We start from the raw sequence: 14,538 nt of genomic DNA, 5'->3' as shown, positions 1-14,538 counted from the left end.
CAAATTACTTACCATTTCCAACCTTGATTTTCTTACATATGAAATGTGGATTAGAAAAACCAGCCTCTCCCCTACCCCCAGCATAAATTGTATAGAAGATTAATCTCTGTATGAATGCCTATGAATGTGCCTTGGGCTCTGGAAAGCCTGATGCAAATATAAAGCAATTTTGCTCTTAAAAAGGAACCCTCTAGAATTTCTTCCCAGATGACACTTTTTGGTATCCTGATTTGACTAACTGTGTGTATCTGAATGTAATAAAGCTAATGTCAGCTGATGGGAATTAGATGACCTTTGGATCCCTCTGAACAATTTGAGGTCTACAGGACAGTACAGGCAGAGGTAAGGTGAGAGGATGCTGCCTCCAGACTTACTAGCTATATGGTTATATTAGTCTGTTCTCAATGCTGCTGATAAAGACATACCTGAGACTGGACCTTTTACAAAAGAAAGAGGTTTAATGGACTTGCAGTTCCACGTGGCTGGGGAGGCCTCACGATCATGGTGGAAGGCAAGGAGGAACAACTCACGTCTTACATGGATGGCAGCAGGCAAAGAGAGAGCTTGTGCAGGGAAACTCTCATTTTTAAAACCATCATATCTCGTGAGACTAATTCACTATGACAAGAACAGCATGGGAAAAACCTGCCTCCATGATTCAGTTACCCCCCAATAGGTCCCTCCCGCAACACATGGGAATTATGGGAGCTACAAGATGAGATTTGGGTGGAGACACAGAGCCAAACCATATCATTCTGCCCCTGACCCCTCCAAATCTCATGCCTTCACACTTCAAAACCCATCATGCCTTCTCAACAGTCCCCCAAGTCTTTTTTTTTTTTTTTTTTTAGATGGAGTTTCACTCTTGTTGCCCAAGCTGGAATGCAATGGTGTGATCTTGACTCATTCCAACCTCTGCCTCCCCAGTTCAAGTGATTCTCCTGCCTCAGCCTGCCAAGTAGCTGGGATTACAGGCATGCGCCACCACATCTGGCTAATTTTGTATTTTTAGTAGAGATGGGGTTTCACCATGTTGGTCAGGCTGGTCTCAAACTCCTGACCTCAGGTGATCCACCTGCTGTGGCCTCCCAGAGTGCTGGGATTACGAGCCACTGTGTCTGGCCCCCCAAAGTCTTAACTCATTATAGCATTAACTCAAAAGTCCACAGTCTAAAGTCTCATCTGAGGGCAAGTCCCTTCTGCCTATGAGCCTGTAAAATCAAAAGCAAGTTAGCTACCTCCTAGATACAGTGGGGGTAGAGGCATTGGGTAAATATAGCCATTCCAAATTAGAGAAATTGGCCAAAACAAAGGGGTTACAGGCTCCATGCAAGTCCAAAATCCAGTGGGGCAGTCAAATCCTAAAGCTCCAAAATGAACTCCTTCGACTCCATGTCTCACATTCAGGTCATGCTGATGCAAGAGGTGGGTTCCCATGGTCTTGGGCAGCTCCACCCCTGTGGCTTTGCAGGGTACAGCTTCCCTTCTGGCTGTTTTCACGGGCTGGCATTGAGTGTCTGTAGCTTTTCCAGGCACACAGTGTAAGCTGCTGGTAGATCTACCATTCTGGGGTCTGGAGGACAGTGGCCCTCTTCTCACAGCTCCACTAGGCAGTGCCCCAGTAGAGACTCTGTGTGGGGGCCCTGACTCCACATTTCTCTTCCACACTGCCCCAGCAGAAGTTTTCCCTGAGAGCCCTGCCCCTGCAGCAAACTTCTGCTTGGACATCCAGGCATACCCATACATCCTCTGATATCTACGCGGAGGTTCCCAAACCTCAATTCTTGACTTCTGTGTACTCACAGGCTCAACACCATGTGGAGGCTGCCAAGGTTTGAGGCTTGTACCCACTGAAACCATGGCCTGAGCTCTACATTAGCCTCTTTCAGCCATGAATGGAGCATCTGGGATGCAGGGCACCAAGTCCCTATGCTGCACCCAGCATGCTCAACCCACAAAACCACTTTTTCCTCCTGGGCCTCCAAGTCTGTGATGGGAGGGGCTGCCATGAAGACCTCTGACATGTCCTGGAGACATTTTTTCCATTGTCTTGGGGATTAACATTCAGCTCCTTGTTACTTATGCACATTTCTGCAGCTGGCTTGAATTTCTCCTCAGAAAATGGGATTTTCTTTTCTATTGCATTGTCAGGCTGCAAATTTTCCAAACTTTTATGCTCTGCTTCCCTTATATAATTAAATGCTTTTAACAGCACACAGGTCACCTCTTGAATGCTTTGGTGCTTAGAAATTTCTTCTGCCAGATACCTTAAATCATCTCTCTCAAGTTCAAAGTTCCACAGATCTCTAGGGCAGGGACAAAGTGCCACCAGTCTCTTCGCTAAAACATAACAAGAGTCACCTTTACTCCAGTTCTCAAAAAGTTCCTCATTTCCATCTGAGACCACCTCATTCTGGACTTTACTGTCCATATTGCTCTCAGCATTTTGGGCAAAGCCATTCAGCAAGTCTCTAGGGAGTTCCAAACTTTCCCACATTTTCTCATCTTCTGAGTCCTCCAAACTGTTCCAACCTCTGCCTGTTACCCAGTTCCAAAGTCACTTCCACATTTTTGGGTATTTTTTCAGCAGTGCCCCACTCTACTGGTACCAATTTACTGTATTAGTCCATTCTTGTGCTGCTGATAAAGACATACCCAAGACTGGGCAATTTACAAAAAAAAGAAGTTTAATGGACTTACTGTTCCACGTGGCTGGGGAGGCCTCACAATCATGGTGGAAGGCAAAGAGAATAAGTCACGTTTTACATGGGTGGCAGCAGGCAAAGAGAGAGCTTGTGCAAGGAAACTCCCATTTTTAAAACCATCAGATCTCATGAGACTTATTCACTATCATGAGAACAGCATGGGAAAGCCCTGCTCCCATGATTCAATTACCTCTCACTGGGTCCCTCCCACAACACGTGGGAATTATGATGAGATTTGAGTGGGGACACAGAGTCAAACTATACCAATGGTCTTTGCAAATTACTCGCTTCAGTTCCACCTAAAAAAAATAGGGATAATAGTATTACTGACCTGACTGGATTGCTGTAAGGACTACATGGCATAATGCGCCATGCAAAACGTTTGACTGGAAGCAGTCATCTGGGTTGAGCTGCAATTGTTATGCTTCCAAGCAGTTTATTATTAATAGAAGTAGTCTAAAATTTAAACTTTATACTAAATTTACCTCTCTCCCAATTTGTTTTATTTAGTTTTACTTTGAAAAGCACATTTTAAAAACCTCTCTCATTACTAATGTGTAGCTTTTTGGAAGATTCTACAGTTAGCAGCTCCAGCGCCATCTTCCTTTTTTCCTTGAAATGGTTGGTTCTATTTGAAGGTTCGTGCAAAGAATTAGTAGCTCCAAAAACAATTCAACAATTGGATGACACGAGATATAAAGTTAAATTGAATTATGATAAACTTTTGCTAAATTGCACTTAACTGCTTATTCTTTTTCATTTTTCTTTTTCTTTAGCTCTCACTTGAAGTTTAATAATCTTACCCTGATTTCAACTCATGGACTCCCAGGAAAAAAACTTCTGGACACTGAACAAAGGAAATTTTTAGCCAGCGAGTATGAATTTTATTTGCTTTTTCATTCTGAGGCCTAAATGTTCTACTCTTTGTGCAGTCTACTTAATGCTAAATAGTAGATTTCAGATTGGAAAAGGAGAAGTGGTGGGGCTTTTCTCCTGGAGTTCAGGCATCACTTAGGAGATACAAGTACCAGTGTGTTCACAAGCAAGTGGCCAAGACTGGCAGGCCAGGGCCACTAGTTTGTATCTGTGGGAAGACATCTGCCCTGTTCCAAACAATTGGGGTGGAGCCTACAGACCCAGCCAGCCCTGCCTTTGGGCTCTGAGTGACACTACGGGGCAATTAAGGTTGGTGACTACATTTACATCCAACAGGGCACCTCACTGGGATATGGATCCCACAGCTACCCTGGCCATTTGTACTCAGCAACTGATCAGGCAAAGAACTTCCATGCCAGTCTGCGTGAGCTTTATTGTCTTCATCCCAATAGAATCACTATTTGACAACATCTGTTCTGGAAAATACCATGTCTTTATCACACGGCTTTCATTCATTTTAATTTCCTGTAGCAAAACATGGGTCCAAGAAATATAGTTTTTCTGCCTTTAGAAACAAGCTCCTAGTTTTTCCAATAAGGAGGAAGGAAATTGTTCCCTCCCAGGGGATTCATTTTAGATTCCATGATGAAGGGACCCTCTTTCCTCCGTGAAAAAGAGTTGTTCTGCCCTCAAACAGTGAGAAAAAAAACACAACTTCCTTGCCAGCAGCACCGGGTTCATTTCCACTTAATAATTTTATCAGACTATAGACTTTTTCTTGAAGGATGTCATTATGGTACCAAAAAGGGCATGGGTTTGAGCCAGGAGGATGTGGATTCAGATCCTGCCCCTGCCACCAAGGACCTGAGCAAGGAATTTCATTTCTCTGAGCTTTGCTTTTTTTAATCATGAGCAGTACATGAGAAGCCAAGCTTGCTGGATTTTTTGTTAAAATTAACATAACACCAACTTCTGGCCAAGAACACATTCCCTCCATTTCCCTCTTTCTAAATTACATGATTCCCAGGAAATGCTGATTTTATTGGCAGATGTCTTAAGAGGAACTTAATTCCACGAGCGTAGTGAAAGTTTCCCTCAATCCCATGTTGGGTGTGTGTCAGGAGAAAACAGCTACTAAGGGGGCTTTCTGCAGGTGTGACACTGCATGGGCAGACTGAGTAGGTGGAAGCCCCCGGTGTCCCTGCTGCTGTCCCTGCCTCCACATTCTCAGCACAGCAGCCAGAGAAAGGCTGCAGAAAGCTGGCTCAGATCACATCGCTTCCTCACAGCCCAGAACGGCACTATCCAATATGGTGGCCACTAGCCACGTGTATTTAAATTTAAATTATTAAAATTAAATGAGATGAAAAGTCGGCGCCTCAGCCACATTAGCCACATGTCGCCACTGGCTACCATATTGGACAGAACAGATAAGAACATTTTCATCATCGCAGAACGTGCTGTGCTGCTTCATCATCGCAGAACGTGCTGTGCTGCTCCAGCCTAAACTCTGTCTCTGTCTACTTAATTATCCAGCCTCACCTTTTATTATTTTTGCCCTTTTTCTCCCCATTTGAGCCACACCAGCCTCCTCGATGTTCCTCAGATGCAACAGGCAAGTCCCCACCTTGAGGTCTCTGCTTTTCTCTCTTAAATGTCACCTTTTCTATGGGGTCTATCCTGACCACCCCATCCATTTGCAGCCAACACCCCAGCACACTCCAGTCCCTCATACTCTGCTGTGTTTTTTTCTTGCTACCTAAATCCTCCTAAATATTGTATTATTTGCCTTCTGAAATAATGCTTATGTTTATATTCAGAATCCATCAACTATAATATAAACTCCACAAGGGCAGAAATTTTTGCTTTTTTATTCATTGATTCATTGATGTATACTCAATACCTGGGACAGTCCTTGGCACACAGCAGATGCCCAGTAAATAATGTGGAACAGAGGAAAGTTACCTCCAGAAATACCCGAAAACTCCTCTCAAGCAAGTATGAGGGACTAAATAACACAGCCAGACCCCTTTGCATGGGTAATTGCATGTCATCATATTTCTTAGAAACCACATATTTCAGTAAGATTGAACCATAAATAGGAGATGCCTTTCAAATGGTCCTCATAACCCCAATAAAGGAAATTATCTCTGATCATGGGGTTTCAAACTGAAAGGTGCAAATGACATTCATAAATTTAGTAATTTAAAACCCTGATTCCAAATACTAATTTTGAACTTGTTAACCAGTGTTTTAATTTATTATTGTTAGAATTTTTGAACCATTCCTGTCTTCTTTCCCACCCCCCACATCCAGCCTCTTGTGGAGGTGCTAATGGCATGTCTGTGATGGAGCCGAAAGGAAGGCGGTGGGAGAGGAGAAACAGGAAGCACGAGAAATCCACTAATTGGACAATCAGCACTGATTAATTCGAAGTTAATTGTGATAGTCCTTTTTCTAGGAGTGTCACAATTAATCTTTTATGAGAATTTCTAAGGTTCTTTCCAGCTTGGAAGAGTCATGACTCCATGAGGTACAGGTCTCCACTGACTCATCTGTGGCCCCCAGAGCTTGCTTCTAATTGCACACCTGGAGCTTTGGACTAGGCTTTTGACCATGAGGTTGGGGGCACTATAACCTAGAGCAAGCTGCTACTCATCTATGCGCTTTCCAGAAATTTCCCCATTCTCCATTTTTGCTTTTTTTTCTCCTCCTTATTATCTGTCTTCAGAGCTTTGTATGAAGACAGTCTTTCACATTAGTTTTGAGTCACAGTCGAGCTCACTTGAGAAACGTGAAGTTTCACTGATGTGCCTTCTTTGGTGCCTTCTCTCTTTTCGGGCAAAGCCTACTGGAGGTATTTCTCTTACCACCAAGCCATGAGTCAGGCCCTGCTATGTTAGAATATTAAAGCTTATTCATTCTACTTAAAACATAATTTTGGAAAAATATCACTTACAGTCTTTAATATATAGTTTCACTCACCTGGTGAGGAAATTAAGGAAGGTCCAGAATGGATAGTAATATCCAGAATGGGTAGCAATCACTTATACAATGATATTTTAAACTGAGAAATGGCCAGGTAATCCCAGCACTTTGGGAGGCCAAGGCGAGAATATTGCTTGCACCCAAGAGTTGAAGACCAGCCTGGGCAACATAGGGAGAGTCCCATTTCTACAAAAAATTTAAAGTTAGCCAGGCATGGTAGCTTGCACCTATGGTCCCAGCTGCTCAAGAGTCTGAGGTGGGAGGATAGCTTGGGCCCAGGAGGGGAAGGCTACAGTAAGCCATGTACCACTGTGCTCTAGGCTGGGTGACAGAGTGAGATCTTGTCTCAAATAAGTAAATAAAATCATTCAGTGTAGTAACATATTGTAACAGCAATCACCCCACATTCTTCAACACTTCCTTTTGTAAAGGACTTAGTAAAGTTCCTAAAAATCAGTGGTCCCCAATGCCATTCCCACTGGACAGAGCTTCACATTTTAACTGTCAAATATGCATTCTGACGTGATCAATGCTACTGTCCTACTGTCATTAAAAATATCATTGTCTTCACCTTCCACAAATTTCCCCTGAGAGCCTTTGTCTTTGGGCACAGCCTCATAAAACGAATCCCTGTGCGCTAACTGTATTTAACTTTTCCTCATCGTGGCTGGCTTACAGTAGGGATCTGGAGCAGATAAGAACAGTCTTTCATGGGTCTCTCACAAATGTGGGAAGCCATGACATTTCCTGTATTCCTATAAAGCTAGCGAAATGGTTTTTATAAGAGAACTTCCTCTCACTATCCATTATTTTCCTGTGATAGGCCAGTCCCTGATTTTCTTTTCTTATTAAGAAAAAATTTTCTTGTTTTTAAGTTGTTTCACAGAGCCCTTTCACAGGTCCTGTAACAAGGTCTAATATGGCCCCATGACTAGAATTCTCTTTGTGTGGTAAGGCCAGGCTTATGTGCAGATCAAAAAGAAGAAATGTTCTGTCATTACCGCTTCAGAATCTTGTTTGCCTCCAAAGAGAGTAAGCAGGGTTCTGTCTCATTAATATTATTTAGAATAATACTCTTCACATATGCATCCCACCTAACAAAGCAGCCTGTCTTACATTCTCACAGTCACTCCTTATAGCGGTCAGCGGTGGAGGCACATAGGGAGAGCTCATTCTCCCGTGTTAAGAGGTGAGGTAACTGAAGATAGCAGGAGGACACAGAGTCCAGGCTTGTCAGCAACACAGAGCATGGCAGGGTTCTTTTTGAAGAGGTCTGTGCTACCAAGCACAGAAGTGGCGTGTGCCTCTAGTCCCAGCTACTCAGGAGGCTGAGGCAGGAGGATCACTTAAGCCCAGGAGTTTGAGACCAGCTTGGGCAACATAGCGAGATCCTGTCTCTAAAAATGAATAAATAAATAGATGAATAAATACAAATTTTAATGTTTTTATATTGAGATAAAGGAAGAAAAGAATCATATAGCCTAAATTAAAAGAAGCACTTAATGTCCTATTACCTTAGACTCTCAGTATTCAGAGCAGAATCACTAAAAGGTGGTTTACCTGAGGTCAATCCTTTCAGAAAATTCTGGAAACAACCCTCACAAAACTCTTTAAATAAACCTCAAGCCACAAGAAACTCACTCTTAATAATATTACGTGAAAGCACTCAAACTCTGCAACAGAGCCCAGAAAATGAAAGCCAGTGCAGCCATAGCACCCTGAAGCCACGGCATGAATGACCGTTCTGGGCCTGCTGGCCATGGAAGTCTCTGTTCCTGGAAAATCACCTCTGCCCTGAAGAGTGAATCCCAAAGTCTCCAGGGAGTGTACTTGCTGCGAACGTAACTCCCTAATTGCTATATTCTTTAAGTATTCTTTGTTGTTTTGGCAGGAAGCCATACGCTAATTCTCAGAATGAGTCATTACTGAAAAGTATTAGCGAATAGGAAGGGTTCTCGGTATTCAAGGATTCTGACCCCTGGCTTTGCGAATCCTCAACAATGTCACTTTCTTCCTTCTCATTCCGTTTGAGGCTGTGGCCAATACACCAATTTAACAACTAAAGTAAATTTACAACCACTATGAAATAGAAGCAGAAGAAAGGTATAATATGAGTGATTTCACACACACACACACACACACACACACACACACACACACACCTCCCACCCAGTTGCGGGCTGACCTAAGCCAGGTGGAACAATTTAACTTTAATGGGACGATGTCAATTTGTGACTGTTTCATAATGAAAAATCTCCTAGTGTCAGTCCTGGTAAACTCACAGCAAGAACACAGACTCAAGCCCACTAGGGGACTTGAACCAGCTCACCAGATGTCTAATTAATGCCCGCTGTCAGCTGCTCAAATGTCACTTATGGAGCTTCTCTCTTTGCAGCCACTGTTTTAATAATAAAGATTATGCGCTGATGTCACTGTGCTCCTGGGTTAATGTCGTGGTGGGCAGAATGACCGGCATAGACCGAGCAGCCAAGCACGTTGTGCTTTCCACAGGCGAGATCGTGCTCTACGACCACCTCATCCTCTGCACCGGGCAGCAGTACCAGGTAAGGCCGGGCACAGGGGGTGCAAGCCATGTGTCTGGAGAGCTCCATGAGAGCCATTCATATGTTTACTGGGGCACACACTCTCTGGGTAAAGAGCATCCCTCTGCCTGGACAGCTGCTGCTCTAAATTCATAAAAGCACCCTTCAGGGCCCGCACACATAACCAGAATTATGTCCGCAAACCCTCGCAGAAACCCATTCCAAGAAAAACATTCTGCTCAAGGATAAAAATCACAACAAGTTGGAGAAATGTCATTCTTTAAGCTGTTGTCCAAAAGTCTAACACGTACTGCTCGCCCTAGCAGAATCCAGACGCAACCAGGCATGCATTTGTGGTAAATTAATTTATGCCTCAAGAGGCTAACATTTGGCTGTGGCAATGGGCTCTCGCAAAAGTATTGCAAACACGTGCACCTTCTGTCAACCCTTATTTTATTTTGTCTCTCGGTTATGAAAATAGGAAATCTGATTGATTGGTTTCCCCGTGTCCATGCTTTCCTTTCAGTTAAACTCTCCAGCCACATTTGAGTAAAGCACTGTGGGATACACCGAAGCTGTTCAATGTCTCAGGGCAGCAGATTTTAATATTCCACTTTGTAGTACGCATAAGTGTTTCATGTAAGGTATTTCTCCAGTGACAAGAGGCTTACTCTGTAACTCAAGGATGAGGTCCTCGACCAAGTTTGTGAAACCCATGGTCCATGGGCCCAAGGTGGCTTTCAATGTGGCTCAACACAAATTTGTAAACTTTCTTAAAACATTATGACTATTTTTTGCAGTTTATTTTCTTCAGCTCATCAGCTATCTTTAGTGTTTGTGTATTTTATATGTGGTCCACGATGATTCTTCTTCTTTCAGTGTGGCTCAGGGAAGCCAAAAGATTAGACACCCCATTTAGACCATCTTGTGAACGGTTGTGGATTCGATGCGGGCCTGTGTATGACAGATTTCCTTGACATCGCCAAGCACAGAGGAGGCAGCGCATGAAGGAGACAGGGTCTCCACCCAGGGGATTGTCACAGAATGTGCTCAGCAGCTCTGAGCATCACTTGCCCTGTATTTTCTGCCTTGGCTGCACATTGAGATGACCTGGGTGCTTTGAAAATGCATCCATGCCTAGGCTCCGCCCCCAGAGGTTGTTTTAATTATTCTAGGGTGGGGCCCAGTCGTCAGTATTTTTTTAGTGCCCCACATGCTCCTAAGCTAAAGCTGAGAACCACAAGCTTGCACTTTCTTGACTAAGAATTCCTCATCTACACTTTAGAAAAGCACCTCTCAAACTGTGCTCTGCACATGAATCCCCTGTGCTTCTTGAAACTGCACATTAGGAGCAGGAGGTCATGGAATGGGGAGCCTGAGATGCTACATTTTCTTTTCTTTTTTCTTCCTTCCTTCCTTTTTCCCTTCCTTCCTTCTTTCCTGTACTTTTAATTCCATTTATTGTTTGATGAGTCTATTCCTGTGCCATAAGTTTCCATTTCTTCAGTTTCTTCTGGGCTGTCTTTTTCTTCTGTGCAGCCTTTTCTGGTTTAGGAACAATGTGTTCCTTTTCAATAAGCTTCATCTCATTGTGGCAGGCAGAGCTTACACATGGATTAACCTGACCCTGAACTCTGTGAGTCTGGCCGCACATCTTGGGTACTTTGTTCACCTGGCTATGCTCAATGACCAGAGAATCTACATGTAAATCCTTATGTTCAGCGTGGCTCTCTGCATTTTTAAGCATGTGCAGCAAACATTCAGCACTCTTTTTGGGCCACTGACCTTGTGTCCAGTCCCACTGTTTGGCCTGGACACGCCTACCAACTCCACCTTTGTAACGTCAGAATGGTACACATTGTCTCTATAAAGTGACATCTTTCAGATACTGAAAGATTTCTGTCTGGTTTAATGTTTTAACAAGTAAGAGGAACACTTAAATATCAAAACGAAGTATCCCTGCAGTAAATATTTATCCTTTAACCATAAAAATATGGTATGCTCTTCATATATGCATACCCTGATGGCCTGGGCAGTTTCACAGGTGTTCAGTGAACACAAAGATTTGAACCTCTCGATTTGCCTGAGGTTCACATTTTCACAGATTGTCAGACCACTTAGGGGAACAGGAAGATGCTACATTTCTAACAAGCTCCGAGGTGAGGCCGATGCTGCTGGTGAATGAACAACCCTTTGAGTAGCTTGGATCAACCTCTGAAGAATTTCTTTCCGCTCCTCCGCTCCCCTCCCATCCCTCCCCTCCCGTCCCCTCTCCTCTCCTCTCCCCTTCCTTCCTCTCCTCTCCATTCCTCACTCCCCTCCCCTTTCCTCCCCTCCCCTCCTCTCCTCTGCTCTCCTCTCGATTCTCAAAAGGTATAAAAGGATATTTTTATGGTTAAAGGATAAATATTTACTGCAGGGATACTTCGTTTTGATATTTAAGTGTTCCTCTTACTTGTTAAAACATTAAACCAGACAGAAATACCATGCACCCCCTCAGCTTATCTCCCTGTCACCTGCCTGCCAGGTTCCAGCTGCTGCTGCGACTGCGTACTTTGGAAACTGAGTGGAAGACCCAGCCAACTGCCCAGAGCCTCGGGCATCTGCCCATGTGTGCCCAGCTGCCCCTGCAGCTTTAGTCTGTGCACATTAAGCTCTTGCCCTTTTTACAACGGAAAAAAAAATGAAATGAAGAAGTGATAAAGGGAGTTCCAATTTAATTTTTCCAGAAGGACATAAAATCAAAGTACATAGAGTGATACAGAAAGGGCAGCTGAATTCACTGGGGAGCTTTTCTCCCCCTTTCCCCATTCTCTTCAACTCTCTCCTGGTTTTGTCCCAATTTTGTGATTTTCTAAAAAACAAAATAATGAAAACAGAGCTTAAACCCAAAGCAAGAAGACAACCCTTTATAAAATGTAATTACAAACCGTAGCTTCTAACCAGACCTTTTAAATGGCACACCTCACTCTAAATTATTGTATAATGTTTTAATATCCAAATGCACATCACTATTTTTTATTACAAAAATCCATGCACAAGGTAAAATACTACATTGCACATTGCACTGCAGGGCTGAGCATAAGGAGAGCTGGTCTCTCTCCCAGCCCACTCTTCCTCCCAGCTCTTTCCAGAAGCAACCAGTTTGAAGCATTTCTTTTCTCAGTTTTTCAGTGGCTATCTGCATAACTCCAAATACAGTAATATGTTTATAGAATGTTTTTCCTTGCTCTGTCAACTTCAGACATTATCTACAATCTCTCCATTTTCAAAGATGGAGATTTAGCTGGCTCACTTTCTGGACTCCTTCTCCACCCCTCCAATCCATTTGATCATTTATGTTGGCAAACACACTCTGGTTTTGAAAACCCCTCCGAGATCACAGGGCCACTCTCCATGACTCATGGACAGTCATGGAGTAGCAGAGAGATGCCTGCCCCAGGCCTGGATTTGAGGAACCTCATAAATAGGAAGAACAAAAATGTACCAACTCAAAATCAAATGAGTTTGGTGTTGAGCATGAGAAGACTGTGGCACTGGACTGTTCAGTGGGTCGGGGGTCACTAGCAGCTGGCAGGTAGGGCAGGTACTTCCAAGCAAGCGAGAAGAAGAGCTGGGACTGCAGTATACAGTGAGCTTGATGTGGGTTGGCAATGTGACATTGTCTCCAAAGGGGTTAATCATGTCTTAGACTGGGTCAGTAATAGTGTGGCATCCAGAATGATGCAGCCCAGGTGAGAGCCTTCTACACACAGCGGGGAGGAATCCACACCAGTACTGTACCTCCCAGTAAGAGACCTGAGAAAGACACTCCCCCATGTCATTTGACATCACCTACTATAAAGAGATCTCACTTTTGAGAATGATTACAGTGGAAAATAAAAGCATGCAGTCAAAGAAAACTGGCTGTTTTCAACAAAAAAAGAGAATTTTAGACCAATATCCCTGATGAACATCGATGCAAAAATTCTCAATAAAATACTGGCAAACCGGATTCAGCAGCACATCAAAAAGCTTATCCACCATGATCAAGTGGGCTTCATCCCTGGGATGCAAGGCTGGTTCAACATTCACAAATCAATAAACGTAACCCAGCATATAAACAGAACCAAAGACAAGAACCACATGATTATCTCAATAGATGCAGAAAAGGCTTTTGACAAAATTCAACAGCCCTTCATGCTAAAAACGCTCAATAAATTCGGTATTGATGGAACGTACCTCAAAATAATAAGAGCTATTTATGACAAACCCACAGCTAATATCATACTGAATGGGCAAAAACTGGAAAAATTCCCTTTGAAAACTGACACAAGACAGGGATGCCCTCTCTCCTATTCAACATAGTGTTGGAAGTTCTGGCTAGGGCAATCAGGCAAGAGAAAGAAATCAAGGGTATCCAGTTAGGAAAAGAAGAAGTCAAATTGTCCCTGTTTGCAGATGACATGATTGTATATTTAGAAAACCCCATCGTCTCAGCCCAAAATCTCCTTAAGCTGATAAGCAACTTCAGCAAAGTCTCAGGATACAAAATTAATGTGCAAAAATCACAAGCATTCTTATACACCAGTAACAGACAAGCAGAGAGCCAAATCAGGAATGAACTTCCATTCACAATTGCTTCAAAGAGAATAAAATACCTAGGAATCCAGCTTACAAGGGATGTCAAGGACCTCTTCAAGGAGAACTACAAACCACTGCTCAGTGAAATCAAAGAGGACACAAACAAATGGAAGAACATACCATGCTCATGGATAGGAAGAATCAATATCAGTGAAAATGGCCATACTGCCCAAGGTTATTTATAGATTCAATGCCATCCCCATCAAGCTACCAATGAGTTTCTTCACAGAATTGGAAAAAACTGCTTTAAAGTTCATATGGAACCAAAAAAGAGCCCGCATTGCCAAGACAATCCTAAGTCAAAAGGACAAAGCTGGAGGTGTCACGCTACCTGACTTCAAACTATACTACAAGGCTACAGTAACCAAAACAGCATGGTACTGGTACCAAAACAGAGATATAGACCAATGGAACAGAACAGAGTCCTCAGAAATAATACCACACATCTACAAGCCATCTGATCTTTGACAAACCTGAGAGAAACAAGAAATGGGGAAAGGATTCCCTATTTAATAAATGGTGCTGGGAAAATTGGCTAGCCATAAGTAGAAAGCTGAAACTGGATCCTTTCCTTACCCCTTATACGAAGATTAATTCAAGATGGATTAGAGACTTAAATGTTAGACCTAATACCATAAAAACCCTAGAAGAAAATCTAGGTAGTACCATTCAGGACATAGGCATGGGCAAGGACTTCATGTCTAAAACACCAAAAGCAATGGCAGCAAAAGCCAAAATTGACAAATGGGATCTAATTAAACTAAAGAGCTTCTGCACAGCAAAAGAAACTACCATCAGAGTGA

General features: G+C 43.1%; 1 protein-coding gene across 2 annotated transcripts in view; it reads left to right on the top strand.

The window, feature by feature from the left end:
- Positions 1 to 14,538, top strand: part of CFAP61 (cilia and flagella associated protein 61) — a 301,491-nt gene that overhangs the window by 180,348 nt on the left and 106,605 nt on the right. For both annotated transcript variants that reach the window (XM_010369117.2, XM_030914334.1), the window contains exons 19-20: positions 3,482 to 3,580; positions 8,965 to 9,133. In XM_010369117.2, coding sequence (XP_010367419.1) covers positions 3,482 to 3,580; positions 8,965 to 9,133 — 268 coding nt within the window. The remainder of the gene's footprint in view (positions 1 to 3,481; positions 3,581 to 8,964; positions 9,134 to 14,538) is intronic.

The sequence above is a fragment of the Rhinopithecus roxellana genome, chromosome 13 (assembly GCF_007565055.1).
Source record: "Rhinopithecus roxellana isolate Shanxi Qingling chromosome 13, ASM756505v1, whole genome shotgun sequence".
NCBI classification, from domain to species: Eukaryota; Metazoa; Chordata; class Mammalia; order Primates; family Cercopithecidae; genus Rhinopithecus; species Rhinopithecus roxellana.
Note: the sequence above shows the minus strand (reverse complement) of the source record. Positions and strands in the feature narration are given on the sequence as shown.